Source organism: Podarcis muralis, chromosome 13 (genome assembly GCF_964188315.1).
Source record: "Podarcis muralis chromosome 13, rPodMur119.hap1.1, whole genome shotgun sequence".
Taxonomy (NCBI): domain Eukaryota; kingdom Metazoa; phylum Chordata; class Lepidosauria; order Squamata; family Lacertidae; genus Podarcis; species Podarcis muralis.
The window spans coordinates 28,547,963-28,569,689 of NC_135667.1; the positions used below are offsets into that span (position 1 = coordinate 28,547,963).

Here is a 21,727-nt window from a genome sequence, read left to right on the forward strand (position 1 = left end):
TTTATTCAATTGCGTGTGTGTGTTTTTTAATAAAAAAAACTATTTTAACTGTAAGCCCTCCCGGTGATGACTTTGCCTTAAAGGGCAGGGTAGAAATATCCTAAATAAAGACTTAACAAAAACCTCATATCATTCGGCATAGTGCAGAGAATGTTTCCTTGGGCTCTTGGGTGACAGGCTTCAGGGAAGAAAGTGAGGCTGTTTCTTGGTGGTTTTGCCAAGGCTTTGGGTTACTGCTGACTTCAGATCCCAGCAGCGAGCGCAGCCCATCACTTCAGCTCCAGGATGACACAGCATTTCAACACTCTAGCGAGGCCTTTGCAGCTGTCTTGGCCTCAGAACCATCATCAGATTTATGTGTCGGCTGTATTGCTAGCAGACACTGCCCCTCTACTCCCTTCCATTCTCAAAACACGTAAGATCTCATTCTTGGGCAGCCCATTTTTTGCACCCAGTGCCACACTGGCTGCCAGATCACTGTTCCAGGCAACCATAGATCCCAGCTGTCAATTTCTCCCCCAGCCAAGCAACCCCCTTCCTGCTTTTAGCATTTTGGGTGTACGGCATGTTCCTGCGGCTTTTGCTTCTGCTGCTTGGAAAGAATTCCGGGAAGAGGCTCCTTGTTCCTGGAAATCTCATGTAACCTCAGCACTTTCGGCAACCAAACAGCCAAGGGGTGCTGTAAATCAACAGCCATAAAAGTGTTTCGGAGAGGGAGAGGGAGTTGTTGAATGTGGGGCAAAGATAAACTGGTGTCTTTTCCCTTCACTTGGTGCCCCTCTCATTTGGTCCTGCCTTCTCAGAGATTCAAGAAACGGGCTTTATGGAATCACTGAGCTGAGCAGAATGAGAAGGCTGCAACAGAGAGTCTGGGCAGTCGGTTTGACTCCAGGAGTCCTGAACGCTTATCTCTGAACAACACCAGTGCTGACTGCAGGTGTTTCAGTGCCTGAAATGAAACTTTTGACCCCTTTCCCGAAGTTGGCTTCTAGGAACTGGTGGCGGAGGGCGGCAGTAGTATATGAAAGTGCAGGTTTGGGGCATGAACTGAGACGCTGTTGGTTCAGTGGTTGAGTACATAGTTTGCATGCAGAACATCTCTTATTCAGTCTCCAGCATTCTCCAGTTACAAGGAGATTAGGGATGAACGCTGGGGAAGTCTTCTGCCAGAGATCTTGGAGAGTCACTGCCCTGCGGCGTCTGTAAGTGCTAAGCTAATTTGACCGATGATCTGACTCATTTTAAGGCCAGACGGTCTGCATGCCATATGTCCTCTGTGTACACATCGCAAGTTCAGCATGACCCGAGGCACAGAAGTGCCACACTGCCTTTTATCCACAGAGCAAGTTTAAGTTCTGTGAAATGTCTTCGGTGGGATGTTGGCCTGTTGTAGGGAGGGCTCCGTCCCTTTCCCTACCCATCACCCATGTGGTAAGGAGCCATGCGTGGCCCAGGGTGAATTTTTACAGCCGCTTCTGTGCAAGGCGGCTGGAGAAGAGAGCTTCCTGTGAAGAGCTCAGTGTGGGAACTTGCCGCTGCCTCAGCTTTTCATCACCTTCAAATGTGTCTTAAGAGTCTTGTACCGAAACCTGAATCTTGCACCAGGTATCTGGGGTTCACAACTGGATTGCCGCAGGCTAGGAGTGAGGATGTTGGAGAATTGCAGTGCAAAAGGAAGCAGAAACCGCTGCAGTTCGTATGTTCATCCGTGGTCAGGAATGGAAATATCCCAGCGAATATTCGTTCGTCGGAATGGAAATAAGTCCAGCGAATATTCGTTCACCTCACTGTTGTTTATTAAGTCCGCATACAGTATCTTATTAACAACAGCGGGTTTTTAAATACTGATGATATGATAAAACAGAAAACATTAAAACAATAAAATAATACTGTTTTGATTTTTACACTGAAATGAACGTAAGCTTGCATGAGTTATGTAAATAGTTACATCACCTACATCTTCTTCTTCTTCTTCTTCTTCATCATCATCTTCTTCCTCTTTGGCGATCACTCATAGCCGAGTAAGATTGTCTTCCATAAACATAGTTTTAACAATGAGTCCGTAAGTGACTGTGGAGGCCAATTCTGGATCCACACGTCCTTCCACAGTGGGGACATTGGTTTCCGGGAGGGAGTTGATCACGGTGTGGATTTGCTAAGCGTGCCTTCCTCTTAGCACATTTCTCCCTTGCATCCTGAGTTCGAGTTCGGAGTATCTTACGTCTAATAGCAGACAGCAAGGCAAATAACATCGTATTTGGCGAAAGCCAAACAGTTGTGATGAAGACCGACCAGAATGGGAACTGCTGCCTTCTTGCACCCCTAGCTGTGAGCCTCAGTGGGCAGGCTTTCCCCCACAGCCACTTCAAAATGAAGTGATTTTAGATACTCTTTCTCAGGTCTCACCCAGTGGTTTGGTAAGTAAGCAACAAAGCTTGGGGTTTAAACCAGGTTCTGGAGCATTGCACCAGCAAACTTCCATGTTAGTTAAGTCATGAAAACATACCTAAGCAGACCTTACTATAAGACAGTGTGACTGGTTTTCTGCTCACAAAGAAAACCTGACCCTGTGAATGGCTGCTAGATTTTCTATTTCCTGGGGAAAGTGTAAAAAACAACAACACACGTGTTTGTTTTTTAAAAAAATATTTGAGTTTTCAACATACAATACAATAAAAACCAAACAATCTAAATAAAAATAGAGAAGAAAACAAGAAAAGAAAACTGTAAGAAATAAAAGGAAAATAGGGGAGATTAAAATACAGAGCCCTTTATCAGGGGTAGATCTTAACCCTTATCTCACATAATATGGGATGGGCCCTCCCAGCTCTCACCTGGGAGCTTCCATTTCTTTTCCCAGCCTCCCAGCCTGGGAGTTCTTCCCTTCCCTGCCTCTCACACAGGATCCTTCATCCGTCATCTTCCTGTATTAGTTAAAAGTTTTGTTGCTCTGGCAGCCTGTTCCGATAAGGTAGTTCTTCAAGAGATTACTGCTTACTCCCAAATCAGGGTTCTCTCACTGAACCTTCTGTTTCCTTCATCAGGAGAACGTGGAATCGGTTGCATCGGGACTCCCACTTCTGGAATGGATCCACAGGGGATCGCGCTTTGATATCCAGAGGCCAGGGAAAGGTAGGAGATCCCTTGCGATTATTCCTCCCAGGCCCCACGGCTCACAGATCGGTTCCCTTTCAACTGAAACGTGCTTAGGCAATACCTTTCAAACTCTGCCCGAAGCTGACAAGTTGTACAATAAGATTTTTACAGTCTGAAAGGGAGAATATTCATGAAGTAGTGCTTAAATGAGCAGTGTTTTCACGCAGCTTTAAATATATATATATTGATCAAAAATACATATTTTGAGAGTCGTGAGCATCCCGGGACACTAAGCACAGTCAGTGTTCACTTGGCTGTTTTCCCCCTTAGGGTCCCTACACACACACACACACACACACACACACACACACACTGATGTGTGGTGAGAATATTCTCCGGAGAATATTCTCCACAAACTGTCAATTCTAATGTAAGAACCAGTTTTACAACCCACATTTTAAAAAAAATCTAGTACATAATAAGTCAAGGTGTGATATTGCTAGTGTAAGTAATGAATAACGATTTTTTTTAATCCATTTACATTACTGGGCATTGTGTCATTCACCACTGGCAGTTCTGAAATGTGAGCTACAGAAAACATTTTTAAAAAAATATTTAGTTTTAAAAATGCTATTCATTTAATTTGATGAACATTTGAATTCGTATGTATTTCAACTATATGTAATAGCCTTTTTTCTATTTTGGTGTGACCTTATGCTTAGCAATTCTATACCCTTGGCCATATAATGGTTTGTTTCTTTTTTAAAAAAAAATTCTACAGAAAGTAGCATTAATGCTTTATACACTTAAAGTACATAGGCCTATACAATTATGTGTAACTGCAGGTGAGGTGGCCTTGCTTTAAACAGCTGGTGTTTCTATATTTTTATTTATTTCTTGTGACAATTTATCAGTTATAATTTAAATATGTTGTGTGTTGCCTTGCTTGTTTAAGCAGATCATAATTTGCATTTCTGATGTTATGTAACTTGTCATTACTGATTATTTGTGTTATATTTTCGGAAATAATAGCATTTATTTTAAACTTTATATTGATTTTATTAGTGTAGCACTGAAAATACTCTACCATGTAGATATGCTTTTTAAAGAAAGTACTCATGTAGTGGACTTGAGGTTTTTTTATATTCCCTTTACTTTAAAAGCTGGGACGCGGGTGGCGCTGTGGGCAAAAGCCTTAGCGCCTAGGGCTTGCCGATCGAAAGGTCGGCGGTTCGAATCCCTGCAGCGGGGTGCGCTCCCGTTGTTCAGTCCCAGCGCCTGCCAACCTAGCAGTTCGAAAGCACTCCCGGGTGCAAGTAGATAAATAGGGACCGCTTACTAGCGGGAAGGTAAACGGCGTTTCCGTGTGCGGCTCTGGCTCGCCAGAGCAGCGATGTCACGCTGGCCACGTGACCCGGAAGTGTCTCCGGACAGCGCTTGCCCCCGGCCTCTTGAGTGAGATGGGCGCACAACCCTAGAGTCTGTCAAGACTGGCCCGTACGGGCAGGGGTACCTTTACTTTAAAAGCTACATTTCATACATACACAACATAATTAGAATTCAAAATTGGTGGTAAATTGGTTAGTGGCAAGCTTAGTGATTAATGTGAGTCATTCGCATTGAATTTTCAATTTCAAGTTTGGGCAGAAAATCAAAGAATGTGAATTCACTGCATTGCCCCATTGAATAAAAGTCTCTGTACAGTTTTTGGTTGCCATCTGAACAAGTTTACCCATGAATAAACAGGTATATTGACTAATTATATTATTTTCAATGCAGTAAATCATTTTCAATGCATTAAAATGAATATTCCTCTATTTTAAATGAAAATTCTCTAATATTCTCATTAATCAAGAATATTCTTGAGAATATTCTCCAAAAGATTATTCTCGAGAATTTAACATCACTACACCCACCCACACTTTTGATAATACTGCAAGCCTCAAGTTCCTCCCAAGTCTGCTGATAGCCTCCCTTTTGTGCATGGCTGTTTCTGTTTTGGCTCCATAAGCAGTAGCACCAATTAAACCAGAATGAGAATACAGTGGTACCTTGGTTCTCAAACTTAATCCGTTCTGGAAGTCCGTTCCAAAACCAAAGCGTTCCAAAACCAAGGCAAACTTGCCCATAGAAAGTAATGCAAAATGGATTAATCCGTTCCAGACTTTTAAAAACAACCCTTAAAACAGCAATTTAACATGAATTTTACTATCTAACGAGACCATTGACCCATAAAATGAAAGCAAGAATCAATGTACTGCAGTCACACAATCAATCAGTCAATCAGTAGCTGAACTGGGTTCCACACAGTCACAAAAACAAGACAAAAAGCTGCAAAAACACAAAATAAATAGCAAAACCAGACAAACCTCCGTGTAACACTCAAAACGGAAGTGTGGCACTGAAATTGGAAGCGTAACACTCAAAACGGAGCACGTTCGACTGCCGAAAAAAGTTTGCAAACCAGAACACTTACTTCCAGGTTTTGCAGTGTTTGGGTTCCAGGTTGTTTGAGTACCAAGGCATTTGAGTACCAAGGCGTTTGAGAACTATATAGAATGGGTCTGCTAGTGGAGAAGAAGCAATGCCAGCAAGTTTCGCTAGAGGATGCTGGTGGACACAGTCAGGATATTTGCTTCAGAATGGCTGTATTCTGGTCCGAGGTTATAAGGTGCTAGGTAAATCCTGATGGATGTGAATATGCCGTTGAATTGCATTCCGGTGTTCTTTAGCACAGCTGGTTAATGAGGGCACTTAACGGTGGCGAAGCAATTGCTGCTCCAGTACTGGCAAGAAATAACATTCAAGTTGTGCAATGAACTTAGAACCTTACCAAGTTGGGACATGCGAAAAAGTGGCTTTTTGCAAACAGCAATCAGAAGGGAAATATTTAGACATCTCAATTCCATATATGGACTTGTTTGTGTCATTCTGTATCCCTGTTCCCTCCCCTCTTCTCTCTGTCAAAATTTTTAAAAAGTGTTGTTTGTATTGTTTTTACAATTAGAGTATTATTATTTTTATATGAAAAAAGAATGGGACCATTTTCTGGTATAAAGTAACAAATAACTACTATAACAGCTTTTATTGAATTGTGAAAGCTAGAGAATGTTGGATTCCGACTAAATCGGACACTGTATGGGAAAACAATGTTTGAAACCGATCGGATTAGTATGCTTAAAGCAGCAACCCACTGCAGTAAACCTTCACAGATTCCCCCGGGGTCCTGTTTTTGCACAGCATTTAGGCAGGAGGAGAGATTGCAGCGGGCAGGCCTTTTGGAAGACTTCGATTGGCGTGTTAAATATGATGGCTAAGGTCAATAAATCTGAACTGTGAGTTCAGTGTGCAACTCCAGAGACTCTGGAGTTGTATTTGTCAGATTCACAAAGTCTATGGCAAACTTCTGTTGGGTTTGTTATATTCTGCTACTCAAAGAATAAAACAGGGGGAGAGAAATTTGTACACACAAACAGGGCTGCCATACACCCAGAATTTCCCAGCTGGACATAGCCGGAATACGGCAGTCAGAAACAGTGTCTAGGAAAATCCGGACTTATGGCAACCCATGCCGGAAGTCTAGATTTTGCTGAATTTCCTAAAGAATGGTTCAAAAACTTTGCAAAAGAAAATGGCAACCCTAACACAAAGCTATATTTTGTTTCTATTGGCTGTAACTGATCAATCTGAAATGAAGTGTGTGTGCTGGCCTATCCTGAACACTGCCTCTCCTCCCCCCCCTTTTTTTTGCACAGATTTCCACGTCAGCACTGGAGCTGGAAATTCTGCCTTTTACTTGGCACAGAATATTTCTGCAAAGTAAAAGGCATTGTTTCTAGCCAGCCCCACTCCTGTGCTGGAGTGCAGGGGGCTGGCAGTGCTGATTGTGTACGCGTTTGGGTGTGGGAATGTACATAGGAGTGTGTGCAAGAGCGGGAGGTGGTGATGTCTTTCTCTAAGAATGAGTGTGGTCTGTAAGTCTAGGGTGTGGGTGCATGCAAGCATCAAACAGCCCAGGCCCCAGTGCATGGGGAGATGGCTGGAAAAGGGGATAGCTCATAGGTGTCTTACTGTCCTTCTGCATACCTGACCCATCCAATCAGCTCACCTCTGTGCTGCTGCTACTTTCTCTCTCTCTCTCTCTCTCTCTCTCTCTCTCTCTCCCCCCCTTTCCTGACCACTAATGACATCACCCAGGCATATAATCATTTACAAACAAAGCAGAACCCTTGTTCCGGTGACTTAAGAAACAGAGAGGAATTAAAAATTCAGTTATGCAAAGTAATATGAAACAAATAGATATTAAATAACGTTAAAAGCAAAACAGAATATACTCTCATAAAACAGTCTCATAAATCTCGACATTAAAGTGCAAAGTTTCAGCTGATTCTAATAAAATACAGATTATTCAATCATCAGCTCTTTAAAAAAAATGTTACTGAGTAGATTAAAGGAATAATAGATTAATAAATGCTAAGACCAGAGGACAATTTCATAAGGGTAACTGGAAAATTTCCATTCATAATAGTGTGGAATACTCAGAATCAATCAGGCAGCTTTGGGAATTACCAGTTACAACTTGATCCATGGTTTTAGAGATTCAAACACCCTCCGGTCTAGCACCTGGAAGTTTGCTATATCCTAAAACCAATCAAGTTCAGGTAGGGTGGTGCCTTTGTGTAAAAACCCAAAGTGGTTCTGGAGTTTTGCACACGTAGGGGATGGGGGCCCACCACCTGCCCACCACAGACTCCAGGGTTTTCCTTCCAGCCTATGAAGTTGATGCAGATGTCATTACCCTTGTACTAAGTGTTTTGTGTGGTTGTTTTCAGCAAATATTAAATGGTCACATAATTGTCCAACTATCTAGGATCTGAATGCACACATGAAGGGAGAATGCACAGCTGTCCGGCTTCTAACCTCCGTGTAGATTGTTGTGTGAAATTTGATGATGTCATACGGGTTGAGGGATCCAGCTGTTTTTGTCATGTCCAACTACATTGGAATGGAGGTTAACTAGGAGGAAGAATTGAGGTGCAGTCACACTCCCCCTCCACATTTGCAGTCTGCAGCAGGGCTAGGGAACCTTTGCCTGCTGGCCTCATCCAGCCTGCCAGTCCTCTCAGTTCAGTCCACCAGACTGTCTCCAAGACATAGCCAACATTGTCTCTGCTCTGGCTATTAGGTTGATGCAGCAAAGCTCACTACTGCTGCTTTGCCGGACAGTTTAGCTTCTGTACTGGCCACTGAGGAAGTTAGGCCACTTCTTCCACAGCCAGTATGGAAACCGACTGGGCTGGTGAAACAGAGCCAGCGCACTCTGCTTTGTCAGCCCTACCAGGTATCGTTTTCAGCTTCCTAGTGAAAAAGGGATCCTAGCCATATAGCAAAGCATGGAAGTAAATTGAGCTGTGTGAGTACAGCGGTACCTCAGGTTATAAACACCTTGGGTTACAAACACTTTGGGTTACAGACTCAGCTAACCCGGAAGTAGTACCTCGGGTTAAGAACTTTACCTCAGGATGAGAACAGAAATTGCTGCGCGGCGGCAACGGGAGGCCCCATTAGCTAAAGTGGTATCTCAGGTTAAGAACAGTTTCAGGTCTTCGGAACGAATTAAGTTCGTAACCAGAGGTACCACTGTATAAGAGAAGTGTGTGTGTGTTAATAGGGTGTGCACGTGTGTTTCTGTTATGTGTGCTTGGGAGAGAATGGTATATGCAGGCATTTCCCCTGCACACTACTGGTAGGTAGCCCCTGAACATAGAATTGTAGAGTTGGAAGGGACCCCAAGGGTCATCTAGTCCAACCCCCTGCAATGGAGGAATCTCAGCTAAAGCATCCATGACAGAGGGCCATCCAACCTCTGCTTAAAAACCTCCAACGAAGGAGAGTTCACCACCTTCCGAAGGAGACTCTCAAAAAGCTCTTACTGTCAGAATCCCCCCCCCCCAAAAAAAACATTTAGTCGGAATTTCCTTTCTTGTAACTTGAAGACATTGCTTTGAGTCCTGCCCTCCAGAGCAGGAGAAAACAAGCTTGTTTCCTCTTCCATGTGACAGCTCTTGAGATACTTGAAGATGGCTCCTCTCAGTCTCCTCTTTTCCGTGCTAAACAAACCCAGCTCTTTCAACCGTTCCTCATAAGGCTTGTTCTCCAGATCACACTTACAGTATGTGTTAGGAAATAACATATGAAAAGGGCAGGAGACAGTGCGGGAGGTTTTTGCTTCTATCTACGTACATCCAGGCAACCTCCCACCTGTGGGAAGAGCTCTGCCACTTGTTATTTCTGCATATTTAGATTTGGACACCACTCGATGGAGTCAATAGCATCAGCGGATTGCCAAAGTTCTTACGAGGTTCAGCCTTTCCTGTTCTCCCATACCAGTGATGAACCTTTTCTCAATGTGCCTGGTACACCCTGCCTCTGAAATCTGCTACATGACTGTGCTTCTGTTTTCATGGAACATTCATTTCTCATCTACTGCAATCTGAGCTAGAAGAAATTGTAAAACAAAGCCAATCATTTTTCACTTCATAGATTTCCAGATAATCGTCACGTGGCTCATTTAGTCACTTTCCATTCTCACTCCCAATTTTCTCACCAGAGCAAAGTTCCTTCTGATATAATTTCCTGAACTAACCTTAGGATTATTTCCTGTGCAGCTGTATTCTTCTCCCCTGCCTGCTTCCTAACATTTTCTCTTTTGGCAAGACATCCTTAGATGTGTTCCTGTCCTTCTCCTCTTCTCCAGGTGCTTTCCAGATTGTTTGTTCCCCTGAGCCCTGACTCTTTCCAGAAGGACCTTAGGGCTGTGTTGTGCTATCCACATTCTGGCACAAATGTTCCCATGTCACTTCTGGACCAGCTCTGTTTACATGCAGCCGTGCTAGTTTCTCCGCAGAGTTGCCAGAGGCCTTGGCTGGATGGTCCCTGGCAGATACATTTAAAGATCTTTAAAAACTGGCTTTTGATGGCATCCCCTAATAAATGTATTCAATTGTTGCTGTTCATTTGTTAATTGTACAGTCATACATCTTGTTACATTCGGTTCAGGTTACGTTCTTTCAGGATACGTCCCGCGGTGACCCAGAAGTAATGGAACGGGTTGCTTCCAGGTTTTCCCGCTCGTGCATGCGCAGATGCTCAAAATGACGTCACGTTCATGCGCAGAAGCGGCAAATTGTGACGCGCAGATGCAGGTTGCATTCTGCTCATGTTGCGAGCGGAGCTCCGGAACGGATCCCGTTCGCAACCAGAGGTACCACTGTAGTTCCGTAACTGTTTTCATGTAAAAATAAAGGTTAGATAATAATTATTAATAAGTTAAACAATATATTGCTGGGAGCACAATCCAGCAGTTTTATATTCCAGGGAGGTTCAGCAGACACCTTTCATTACAGTGGTGCCCCGCAAGACGAATGCCTCGCAAGACGAAAAACTCGCTAGACGAAAGGGTTTTCCGTTTTTTGAGTCATTCCGCAAGACGAATTTCCCTATGGGCTTGCTTCGCAAGACGAAACGTCTTGCGAGTTCTTGCGAGTTTGTTTCCTTTTTCTTAAAGCCGCTAAGCCGTTAATAGCCGCTAAGCCGCTAATAGCCGCTAAGCCGCTAATAGCCGTGCTTCGCAAGACGAAAAAACTGCAAGACGAAGAGACTCGCGGAACGGATTAATTTCATCTTGCGAGGCACCACTGTATACACTTTTAGCCGCGAGATAAAAACTTTCCTCTTCAACCTGACCTTTGGCTGATTGGCATCTGATGTCCTTTCAAATACGTTGAGGGAGAGGGGTTTATTAGTTTGTTTTTGTTCTCGTTATTATGCATTTTGCAGTTTTCATATTGTAATTTTATGTCGTGAACCTCCCTGAGGATGAAGAGCAGTATTCAAACTTAATAAATATAATAATAATAATTTCCCCATGTCATTGGTGCCAGCATGCACTACAACCACTGACTCCTCCTTAGCACTATCTACCAAGCTATGTGCTACAACCAAAATCTTCACGCCAGGCCAGCAGTGCACCCTGCGGTCTGTATGCCCATCAAAAACCCTATGATCTACCTTAGGTAAAGATAAAGGGACCCCTGACCATTAGGTCCAGTCATGGCCGACTCTGGGGTTGCGGCGCTCATCTCGCTTTACTGGCTGAGGGAGCCAGCGTACAGCTTCTGGGTCATATGGCCAGCATGACTAAGCCGCTTCTGGCAAACCAGAGCAGTGCACAGAAACACTGTTTACCTTCCCTATTTATCTACTTGCACTTTGACGTGCTTTCGAATGCTAGGTTGGCAGGAGCAGGGACCGAGCAACGGGAGCTCACCCCGTTGCGGGGATTTGAACCACCAATCTGCTGATTGGCAAGTCCTAGGCTCTGTGGTTTAACCCACAGCGCCACCCGCGTCCCATATGATCTACCTTATTACTTTTCAAATCAGCCACAACCAGAATCCTTCCATCCTACCCCACCCCACAGAAGTATCCTCATAGCTTTTCAGCTCCCAGGGAATGTTTCCCTCAGGAGGGAATGTTACCCTCTTCCTCAGACCAATGTTCTCTTTCCGCGAGGCCCTACTTGACAGCAGGGGAGCTGTCATTGTGGAAGTGTGACACAGCTGCAACATCCCTGAGGCTCATTGCACCTCAGTCCACAACGTCCGTCGAACAAGGGGATAGTCGTACGTGCAAAGACCTTGTGAGGAGCCGAAGTCAAGCATAGATCAGCATTTAAACCCCCCCCCCCAAAAAAGGTGTCAGTGCAGTTAACTCTTTATTCAAAGAAACTAAAATAGCACAGGCCTAGTGATCCCAGCAACTCTTCCCAGTAGGTCTTGCTCCAATGAAGCATTTGTGAGGACTGATGGTTCCCACCACTCTCTAAGGCTCCTCCTCTCCAGGGTCTTTCCCAAGCAGGTCACAAACGGCATCTGTACACAACCAATCTCTGCTCTTTTTGTTTCTTTGCGTGTTCTAGGAGACCAGAGGGGAGGGGAGCTGGTTGCAGCAGGAGGGGGAGACTCCCTGGATTCCTCAGCAGCCTGTCTCAGCTTTTCCTCTTGGCCAGCTTCCTCTCCAGCCTCCGCTTCAGCTTCGGAGCCTGACCTGCTCTCTGCCACAGCCTCTTCCTGCTCACTAAACCCTGTTGCCCTTCTAGCTTCCAACACCTCCCCTCCCCAAATCTTCTCCCTCTGACCACTCATTGTCATCCCACCACCAGTCCCCTGGCTCTGAGCCTTCTTCCCATGGGGGTTCCCTTGGGGGGTTCCCCAACTGGTGCCTCCCACCACTCCTTTGCATCCGGCCAGCCCACGACAACACCCCTGCTCGCATTCTACTTGCATAATTGTTTTTGTAGTCCAAGTTGTTTGAGAGCTTGGGGTTTCTTTAAGTCACGGAAAGGAGGGGCAGCGTGGTGTGCCCTGGCTTCCTCCCCCTACTGCGGAACTCACACGCCTGCTGAGTCCTTCTTAGTATATTATTGTTTTTTTAGTCCTGTGCATGAAGTGGTAGACCTGAGGTGGTTGCCGTCATGGGATTTGTCCCTGTGGAAGGTTATATACATCAAGGCACCGATCAGCAGCCGGCAGGCCAGCTCGAAATGCGATCTTTCCTTCTCCAGCCTCTGCTCCCTGCCCCCATTCCATCTCTACTCTCCCGAAGCTGTCAAGTCTGGTTTTATCAGGCTTACGAGCAACACCAGATGCCCTTCCCTTGCTAGCTGGCAGGGTTTGAGGTGGCGTGGAATATTGTCATGGCCTGATTTATTTTTTAAGAACAAGACGAAGGCAAGAGTATTGGAGTGAAGGGAGAGGGAGGGAAAACTTTGGCAAAGTTAAACATCAAACTCTGCATGCTGTGAATTGGAGGCTTGGTGCACCTGCCGTCGCGCAGTCGATCCTGGTCTGGGTTTTGTGTATGTGTCTGTGTGTGTTTTGACTGGCTGTGATGTCAGGAGGAGGAGGCGTGGCCGTTCCGGAGGCAGGTAGATAAAGGATTCACTAAACAGGATCCCCCAGTTCTGAGAGTCGAGGCTGCAGCGGAAACTCAGATCACCAGGGCCAGGTAAGCAGACTCCCTTTCCTTTCTGCCTCTTTCTGCAGGCTCCACTTCCTCTTCCCGCTGGGAGTCAGAAAGGGTCACACTGAGGATAACAACTTTGGGAGGGGGAGATGAAACGATTTGAGGCATCTATAGCTTGATCCTGAGTAGATGTACTCAGACCTAAGTCCCCTGCCTTAAGTGGCGCTTCCTCCCGGTATGTGTGGGTTGTATTGTGAGATCTCCACAGCGTCCCAATCTCTTTCATTGTTCCTGCCTGTTTTGGTTTTGACGTCTTTCTTAATTATTATCTACGGTCTACCATACTAATTTTGAAGCTGATCGCTCCACTCCCACCCCCAATGTTTATGGCAACTTCTGCGCTTTTGTCTCAATATAGAGAGAGATTGCCTGTTCAGGGTTTGAGATAGATAGATAGATATATATATATATATATATATATATATATATATATATATATATATATATATATATATATATTACTGTGTTTCTGGCTCTTTTGACTTTTTATTTCTTTTTAAAAAAATATTCTCCTTTCATTTGTGTCGGTCTGTTCGTTAGAGTTCAGTCCTCTTCCTGTTTCCAGCTTTACCTTGAAGCAGAAATGAAAAGAGGACCTGAACAAAAGGAAATGGTTGGGAAATCACAGTATAATCGGTTTCAATGTTTCTGTTTTCTGGGGGGGGGGTTAAAAATGGGGGTGGCAATTCCTAGAGCAGAAGCTGGGGCAAATTTTGAGCGAGATTGCAAACTATACAACAGGCATAACTCCCAAACTTCAGCAACTAGTTTCACTGGAGAGTCACTTTCGTGTTTTTATATAGACAAATCTGTGGAGGAGGAGAGGTTTATTTGTAGCTGTTGTGTATGATACCCAACCAAATGTCCAGAAACAGTGTACCTCAAGTTCCAGCAACAGTTTTCTTCTGATTACCAGTTGCTGGGGTTGAGGGTAGAATAAATAAGCAACAGGAGGTGGTTATTGCCTTCATGCCCTCCATATAGATTTCCTGGAGGTATTTGGGTAGACACCAAAACAGGATGCTGGACTTGGGACTCAGCTACATTAGTCAAAAACAAACACCAGCGCTTTGAATGCATTATAAACATGCAACACCAGATGGCGCTGGAGAGCAAAAAAAATTATTTGCGATTTTACATAGGGGTTTTTTTTTTCTTTAGTTATAACGATTTAATTTCTGGCATATTTATAGCATGGTTTCCCCCCCTGTGTGTAGATCCACCCTGGGTGGATACTTGGTCTGATGAGCTTGTCTTTCATAACGGGATAGTGGGTAGAGGGGCCCGGGAGCAAGATCACCTTCAAAAGAGGGCTGCCACTACGTGCTCCCATAGTTGCAGATGCTGTCCCTAAATAGATGTGCACTTGCTTCTAAATTGCCAGCTGGGAGCAGGATAGTAGCCTTCATGAGGCTAGATTTGGCCACCTTGCTTAGTTTAAATATCCCCCCCATGTGTGTATGTGTGACTAGTCCAGGGATGGTGGACGTCAGATCCAGGAGCCAGATGCAACCCCTCCAGGCCTTTTTGTCCAGCCCCCATAACGCCCCTTAGGCCACACAGCCATCCCGGGCCATACAGGCCTTGCTGTCAACCCTCTTGAAGTGCTTTTGTCTGGTTGACGTGTCTTTAAGCTGCAAGGATGCCTCTTCATTGACTGTTTAGAGGATGGAGAGGTGTTTGCAGATGGGCGTGAACGAACCTCTGGCTTTCGCATGGCTGTAGTACAACCTGCTCTGCAAAGAGAAAAGACACATCCGTTTCTTGCTTTACCTGCTTTTGTCTCTGACTCTGCCCACCACTAGTATGTGGCCCCTGGAAGGTTCCCTATTAGACTACATGGCCTCTCGCCTAAGAAAGGTTTCCCACGCTTTGGCTTTGGCTAGAGCGCACAGAATAAATAAGGTTCTTGATTTGGCTCCACATAAGCAGTGCTGGATTTACATATAAGCTAAACAGGCTATAGCTTAGGGCCCCACTCTCTTGGCCTCCCCCCCCAAAAATATACTTCTTCTTAATTGTATTTCACTATTAATATACTTCTTCTTAATTGTATTTCAGTTCAACAATTACTTTGATAAAATGCATATTTCGTTATGTGCAAATGGCTTTAGATACCTGTTAGGTCCATTAATTACCATATAGCATATCTTCAACACAAAAAAGCAACAATTTGTTGTTGACAAAGGACAGCTGGACATATAAAGGGCCCCATTACCTTCAGTAACTTAGGGCCTCATCCAACCTAAATCCAGCCCTGCACAGGTGAATTAGCCACCCTTTGCCACTCTGTCATAGGCACTGGCAGATTCAAGGGTGGCAGGAACTACTTTTTCAAAAATTTCCTTTTTTTTTTTTTACTACAACGCCAATTGAAGCCAGGTGCAAAATGGTGGCAGAGAGCCAATTGAGTGCAGCACCCCAGGAGCCATAAAGTGGAATGATCTGCATATGCAGATACCCCAAATCATCATCATCTACATCTGAGTTACTGCAGGTTAAGAATTCTACCGACTTCATTTGGTGGGGCTGGTGGGAAGACTAAATAGAAGGCTTTTTGTTGCCGTTAAACAATCGGGAGCCTGAAGCCCTTGCTGATCTCCGTCTGCCAACACTTGCTGCATTGAGTAGACACTCAGCAATCAGGATGGTGGATAAAGAGCTGATAACAAGGTAGCCTTTTTTTCATGCAGGAAGGCGGAGGAGATGTCAAACAAATGGCAGCTTATAAGGAAATGAGGGTCTTCAATCCATATTCATGTAAGGAGTGGGGGTAGTAGTAGATCTGTATTACCCAGTCCGGAGAAAGAGGCATGTGTGATCTTGCATGTATTGCCACCTGAGAGCCTACATGGTGGAATTCAGAAATGGTGCATGGAAGCGGGGTGGGGAGTGGACTACCAGAGTTGAGATTCTTTTGTTTATCACCCTGGGTGGCGGGGCATGTGACAGGCCAACATGGATTTATATATAGGGTGTGATACAATTTCAAGTTTGGTTCCAAGATTCTCTGTTGGCCTGATTTTGCCCGCAGATTGCAGCCTGTGGTTTGGCTGCCCTGCTTCTTAGGCCCCAAGCAAATGTAACACATAATCACAACTAACCAAACCCCACCTGCTTCCTCCCACCCCATTCTTTTCCAGAGAAGATCCATCAGCAGAGGTGGAGGTGATTCGAGAGCAAAAGATCTGCTTCTTTATTCCAGATCCCCTCACCATCAGACATTCCCCACGCTTTCCTTCCTAGCTGGGATCCAAACGCATGCATTGTCGGGTTCTAGCCCCCCTCCCAGGGGTGGAGTTAAATTCCTAAGCGTGAAGCCAAAAATAAGGATTAATATTCGTTATTTTTTACAAGGCCCTCTAACGAAAGTTCCTTGGGTGGCTTCCAACGTAAACATAATAATCTCATTACCGTTAAAGAAAACGAAACCCCAACAGCAACAACATCTAAATAGCCAATTAAAGTGGAAAGGGAGATAAAGGTGCAGGACCAGATCAATTGAAAGAGAGAGCAGAGGGGTGTGTGTTTGTGTTTCTATATCTATACACACACACACAGAGAGAGAATTAAAAAAATGAAATGTTATGTTGTTGTTGTTTAGTCGTTTAGTCGTGACTGACTCTTTGTGACCCCCTGGACCAGAGCACGCCAAGCACTCCTGTCTTCCACTGCCTCCCGCAGTTTGGTCAAACTCATATTGGTAGCTTCGAGAACACTATCCAACCATCTCGTCCTCTGTCGTCCCCTTCTCCTTGTGCCTTCCGTCTTTCCCAACATCAGGGTCTTTTCCAGGGAGTCTTCTCTTCTCCTGATGTGGCCAAATGTTATAGCATGCTTTAGAAGGCCTGGAAAACCTGGCAACAGAAATACATTAAAGTAGGTGCCAGGCAGGCCTTTTGGGGGATGGTATTTCAGAGCTGAGAGGCCGCTGCAGAAAAGTCCCTTTCCCCAGTAGACATCCACCCTACCTCATGGGAAGAGAGGGGATTTGGAGAACAATGGGGGGGCAAGCTGTCTTCCATTGAGCCCGTTTCCATTTTAAAGTTTAAACCTCGCGCCCTCTTTCGAATATATTCACCCAGATCCCTTTCTGCGCAGGAGGGGGAGTGACTGAAAGGAAGGAAGGCATCATTAAAAGGGGGCATAATATATATTTTAAGACCCTTTGGAAAGGGGCTGATAATCTTGCCCTGAAGAAACACTTACTTACTCAAATGAATCACCAAATGCTTCTTGGCTCCCTGCTCAACTCCAGAAGGAGCAACCCCAAAACTCCACACACCGCATCTCAGATGCTGAGCATCAGAAGACCTGGCAGCCTGGCACATTAAAAGCATGCACTTTTAGCCCTGTTGTGGGGGCAGGGAAGGGGTCAAGGCGGCATGATTTGGAGAAGAGCAGCAGCAAGTGTGGCGAGTTGTTCACTCTCCCAGTCTACCTGTTCTTTGTTCCCCCTCTCATAGCGGCTCGTCTCTTTCTCTCTCACACAAACCCCACCTTTCAAAAATGCTTTTTCCACGTTCTTAGATTTCCGTGTCATGCTTCGGGCCTTAGGGCAGTACTGCATGTTCCTTTGGCAAGCGTGTGTCCCCAAAGCAGTTTGGGAGGCATTTGTGCAAGAGGACCAGCTGGCAGAATGGGTCTGTTTGACCCTCTCCAAATGCCCCTTTGCCCAAAGAGCACAGAGGTGGGCGAGGCTGGAAGCGGGGCATGTTTACTGAAGCAACGCCTCTCCTGGCTGCAAATCCTTCCCTTGCAAATGCTCCCCGTTCTCCCACAGTAGCTCTGTGGGGCAAAACATGGGCCGGCTGCGCTCCTTAAACGGTGCAAATTCTGCCTTAGTCTTAGATGCGCGAGGACCGGTTTTCCTTCGGTGACGAAGGAATCGCCCAGACGCAGAGGCATTCTCGCCTACATTTTGACCGAACGTGGTTGCCAGGATCCAGCCTGTGGGCTGCCAGTTGGCCGCTGGCCAGTTTTAGAAGGACACGGTGATGATTGGGAGAGGTACAGAGTGTTCAGTTAATAAAAGAAAACCCAGGTGGAACCCAGCTCCCGCCGTCAAGTTTAATTAGTTAAGACAGAGCACGTAGCAGATTGATCTGAAGTCACTGAGGACTGCCTGACAAAGGAGGCCGTTCTTTCCGAAGTGGTTCCCGAGTGGTTGGCCTCTGCCGTGGCCTTGTAAGCTGTCTGTCATGGTGGGGTTGGGTTAAACTTTAAACATATTAACTGGAGCATGGACTTGGAAGGATATCTGGATTCTTTAGCAGAGGTATATTAAAGAGAGAGAGAGAGAGGGAGGGAGCAAAAATTGCAAGCTAGTAAAAATGCCATTAGGATAGGTTCCGGTGCGGGTTTGTAAAATCATTGTGGAACTGATTTTTTTAAAAATTGATTTAAAGATTATGGCTTTTGATACACAAGGTTCCAGCGTTAATTCCTGTCACCTCTGCCTGAGTTAGCAACACTGGCCTAGAGGGAGCAATCCAGGAGTAGGGAACTGTGCAGTTATGGGGAAACCAGCAAGGGCACCTCTCTGTGCGTCCTTGCCATTTGAGCCAGGCATTCGGATGTCCCAGCCAGCAGCGTGTGCACACAGTTGCTCTTAAAGGTTGTGTTGTCCAGCTCTGAGTGTGTGAGTCCTGAGCCATGAAAGGTCTCATAGGTCAAAGCCACTTTTTGTTCCTTCTGCCCTGCCAAAGGCCCTTGCGGCCTTGGCATTTCAAACCTGTCCTCTCGAAATCCGGTGGGCTGGTTTTAAAACTACCAATAAGGCATTCTATTGCTTCTTTATAATCTTTGTTTATTGTGGTAATGACCTTAAGATGAATAATACGGTGGTAGTGATGGTTGTTGCCCTCCCACTGGACTCATTTGGGTTTTATTAGAGATGCCATTAAGAAAAAACAATAGGGAATTGATCATAGCCTTGTTAGTATAGCCAGAATCGAAGTGGCATCTAAATGGAAGACCAGCAGTTGTTTCATTTAATCCTGGATCAGTTTAAAGCCTACCTCAGCCAGGAAGCTCTTTTGGCTAAACTCGAGCCGATAACTGGCACTGTGGTCTAAACCACTGAGCCTCTTGGGCTTGCCGATCGGAAGGTTGGCAGTTCGAATCCCTGTGACGGGGTGAGCTCCCGTTGCTCTGTCCCAGCTCCTGCCAACCTAGTAGTTCAAAAGCACATCAGTGCAAGTAGGTAAATAGATACCGCTGCGGCGGAAAGGTAAACGGCGTTTATGTATGCTCTGACTTCCGTCACGGTGTTCCATTGCGCCAGAAGCGGTTTAGTGATGCTGGCCACATGACACAGAAAGCTGTCTGTGGATGAACGCCAGCTCCCTTGGTCTGAAGAGCGAGTTGAGCGCCGCAACCCCGTAGTCGCCTTTGACTGGACTTAACCATCCAGGGGTCCTTTACCTTTAGAGGTCAATGGGGCTCCCAGGTAAGCAGGGTAGGGTTGTAGCTTTAGAATGTTGTTGTGAATTTATAATGGCTGCACATCACCCAGAGTTCCTTGGAGGAAGTGTGCAATATATGTGTTTATAAATAAAAATAAACTGCTAGATGTTGCTGAGCTTAGAGAGGGCAGAGAAGGAAGGAGACATTTCCAGCAACAGTGCAACCACAATTGTTGCCAAGCTTAGGAAAGAACATTAACTCAAATACATACTGCATGGCTGAATATTTATTTTCTGTTGAATGCTTTAATGCCTTTGGATGCCACTCCCGGTAGCCAAAATCTTAGTAATGTGGTTTTGTTGCGATTCGCCCACGCTTAGATTAAACTGCTGTCCACACAGGAGTCCTTAAAAACATATTGCCCTGGAGATTGTATTGTGATTGCGCCGTTTATCTTTTCGAAAAGGTGTCATCAGCTCCAGCCACCGCATAGGAGCACTCCAAAGGACGTCCACTTTCCTCCTGTCCTGAGCTCTTAGTAAAGCCCTGGAATCTTTACATGAGACAAAGTCCCCCCCCCACACACAGGGCAGGTGTGTGGGGGGGGGGGGAGAGGCTGCTGACCTGAGATGCGTAGTGTGCTGGAAAGGAAAACATGCCACATGGACACATACGCAGAGGAAAGATCACAAATAATAAATGAATGATTAAGCTTCACAATCAATGGTCAACTTCATTTTCCAAACCAGACATTTTGAAGAGCTGCTTTCTGCAGGTCTCTCGGTGCACCCTGCGCTGAATACGTGCGTATGGGCAGGGCTTTCTTTCAGCTGGAACTCAGTTCCGGCACCTCGCAGGTGGGCGCCATTGCCATCCTAAGAGAAGAAGGGAGGCATTCATGGTGAGCCCCGACACCTCTTTTTCTATAAAAATAGCACTGCACATAGGTATAGACTGCTTTCATCCAACAAAGATTAGTGGCCAGCATTGCTTTTTAAAGTAGCCTGCATGTACACACATACCTGCAGTAGCAATTCGCAGCTTAAAAGAAAGGGGCGGGGAGTGAACTTGTGTCAGGTTGCCATATCTCAAAAAGTGAAAGAAAAACTAGGAGACCCCGAAAGTTGTTGAACTTATATTCTTTACAAAAATGACTTGCCTAAGATCCAGGACGAAGAATTGATGCTTTTGAATTATGGTGCTGGAGGAGACTCTTGAGAGTCCCATGGACTTCAAGAAGATCAAACCTATCTATTCTTAAGGAAATCAGCCCTGAGTGCTCACTGGAAGGACAGATCCTGAAGCTGAGGCTCCAGTACTTTGGCCACCTCATGAGAAGAGAAGACTCCCTGGAAAAGACCCTGATGTTGGGAAAGATGGAGGGCACAAGGAGAAGGGGACGACAGAGGACGAGATGGCTGGACAGTGTTCTCGAAGCTACTAACATGAGTTTGACCAAACTGCGGGAGGCAGTGGAAGACAGGAGTGCCTGGCGTGCTCTGGTCCATGGGGTCATGAAGAGTCAGACACGACTAAACGACTAAACAACAACAAAGATCCAGGATGAAGCGCCACCTTTTGGAACACTCCAGGACGTCAATTCTGCCTTCAAAATCCCAGTAATGTCTGGGAAAATCTGGACGCATAGCAGCCCTAACTTGTATAAAGTCCCCCTGCATGGTTTCCCACAGGCAGTTCTTGCCTCGCTATAGGCATTTGCTAGTCTCTATTTTGAATGTCCACTCCAATCAGAAAGTGGAGCAAGAGTTAGGAAGGCCTGGAAAAGCAACGCAGCATGGATGCCTGCATAATCCAGATGTTTAGCCAGGAAGGCCTTTTTGCCACATTCCATCACCAGGGATGTTGACTCTGGCAAGGTTTCCGTGTGGGCGGCAGCTTCCTGCCTTCCCACTGTGATAAGCTTATGGTATGGAGACAATGCAGCCGATCCTTGGAAGCAAATACTAATGGCACTCCAAAATAAGCTTGTCTTGAACTGCACCCTTAGTCTTGCTTGCAGATGGAAGCTTATCTTGCAGTAGATTGTTTTTAAAGCTGCCAGAGGTCTGGTATACCTGAACTGCAAACCTATATTGGTTTTATGCCAGTTTGAAGGAGCCTGGGAACTTCAGTTTGG

General features: G+C 45.5%; 1 protein-coding gene across 1 annotated transcript in view; it reads left to right on the plus strand.

Moving 5' to 3' along the window:
• GRB7 (growth factor receptor bound protein 7) overlaps positions 1-21,727 on the plus strand; it is a 72,977-nt gene that overhangs the window by 4,028 nt on the left and 47,222 nt on the right. The window contains 1 exon segment of the mRNA XM_028752035.2: positions 3,045-3,132. Coding sequence (XP_028607868.2) covers positions 3,045-3,132 — 88 coding nt within the window.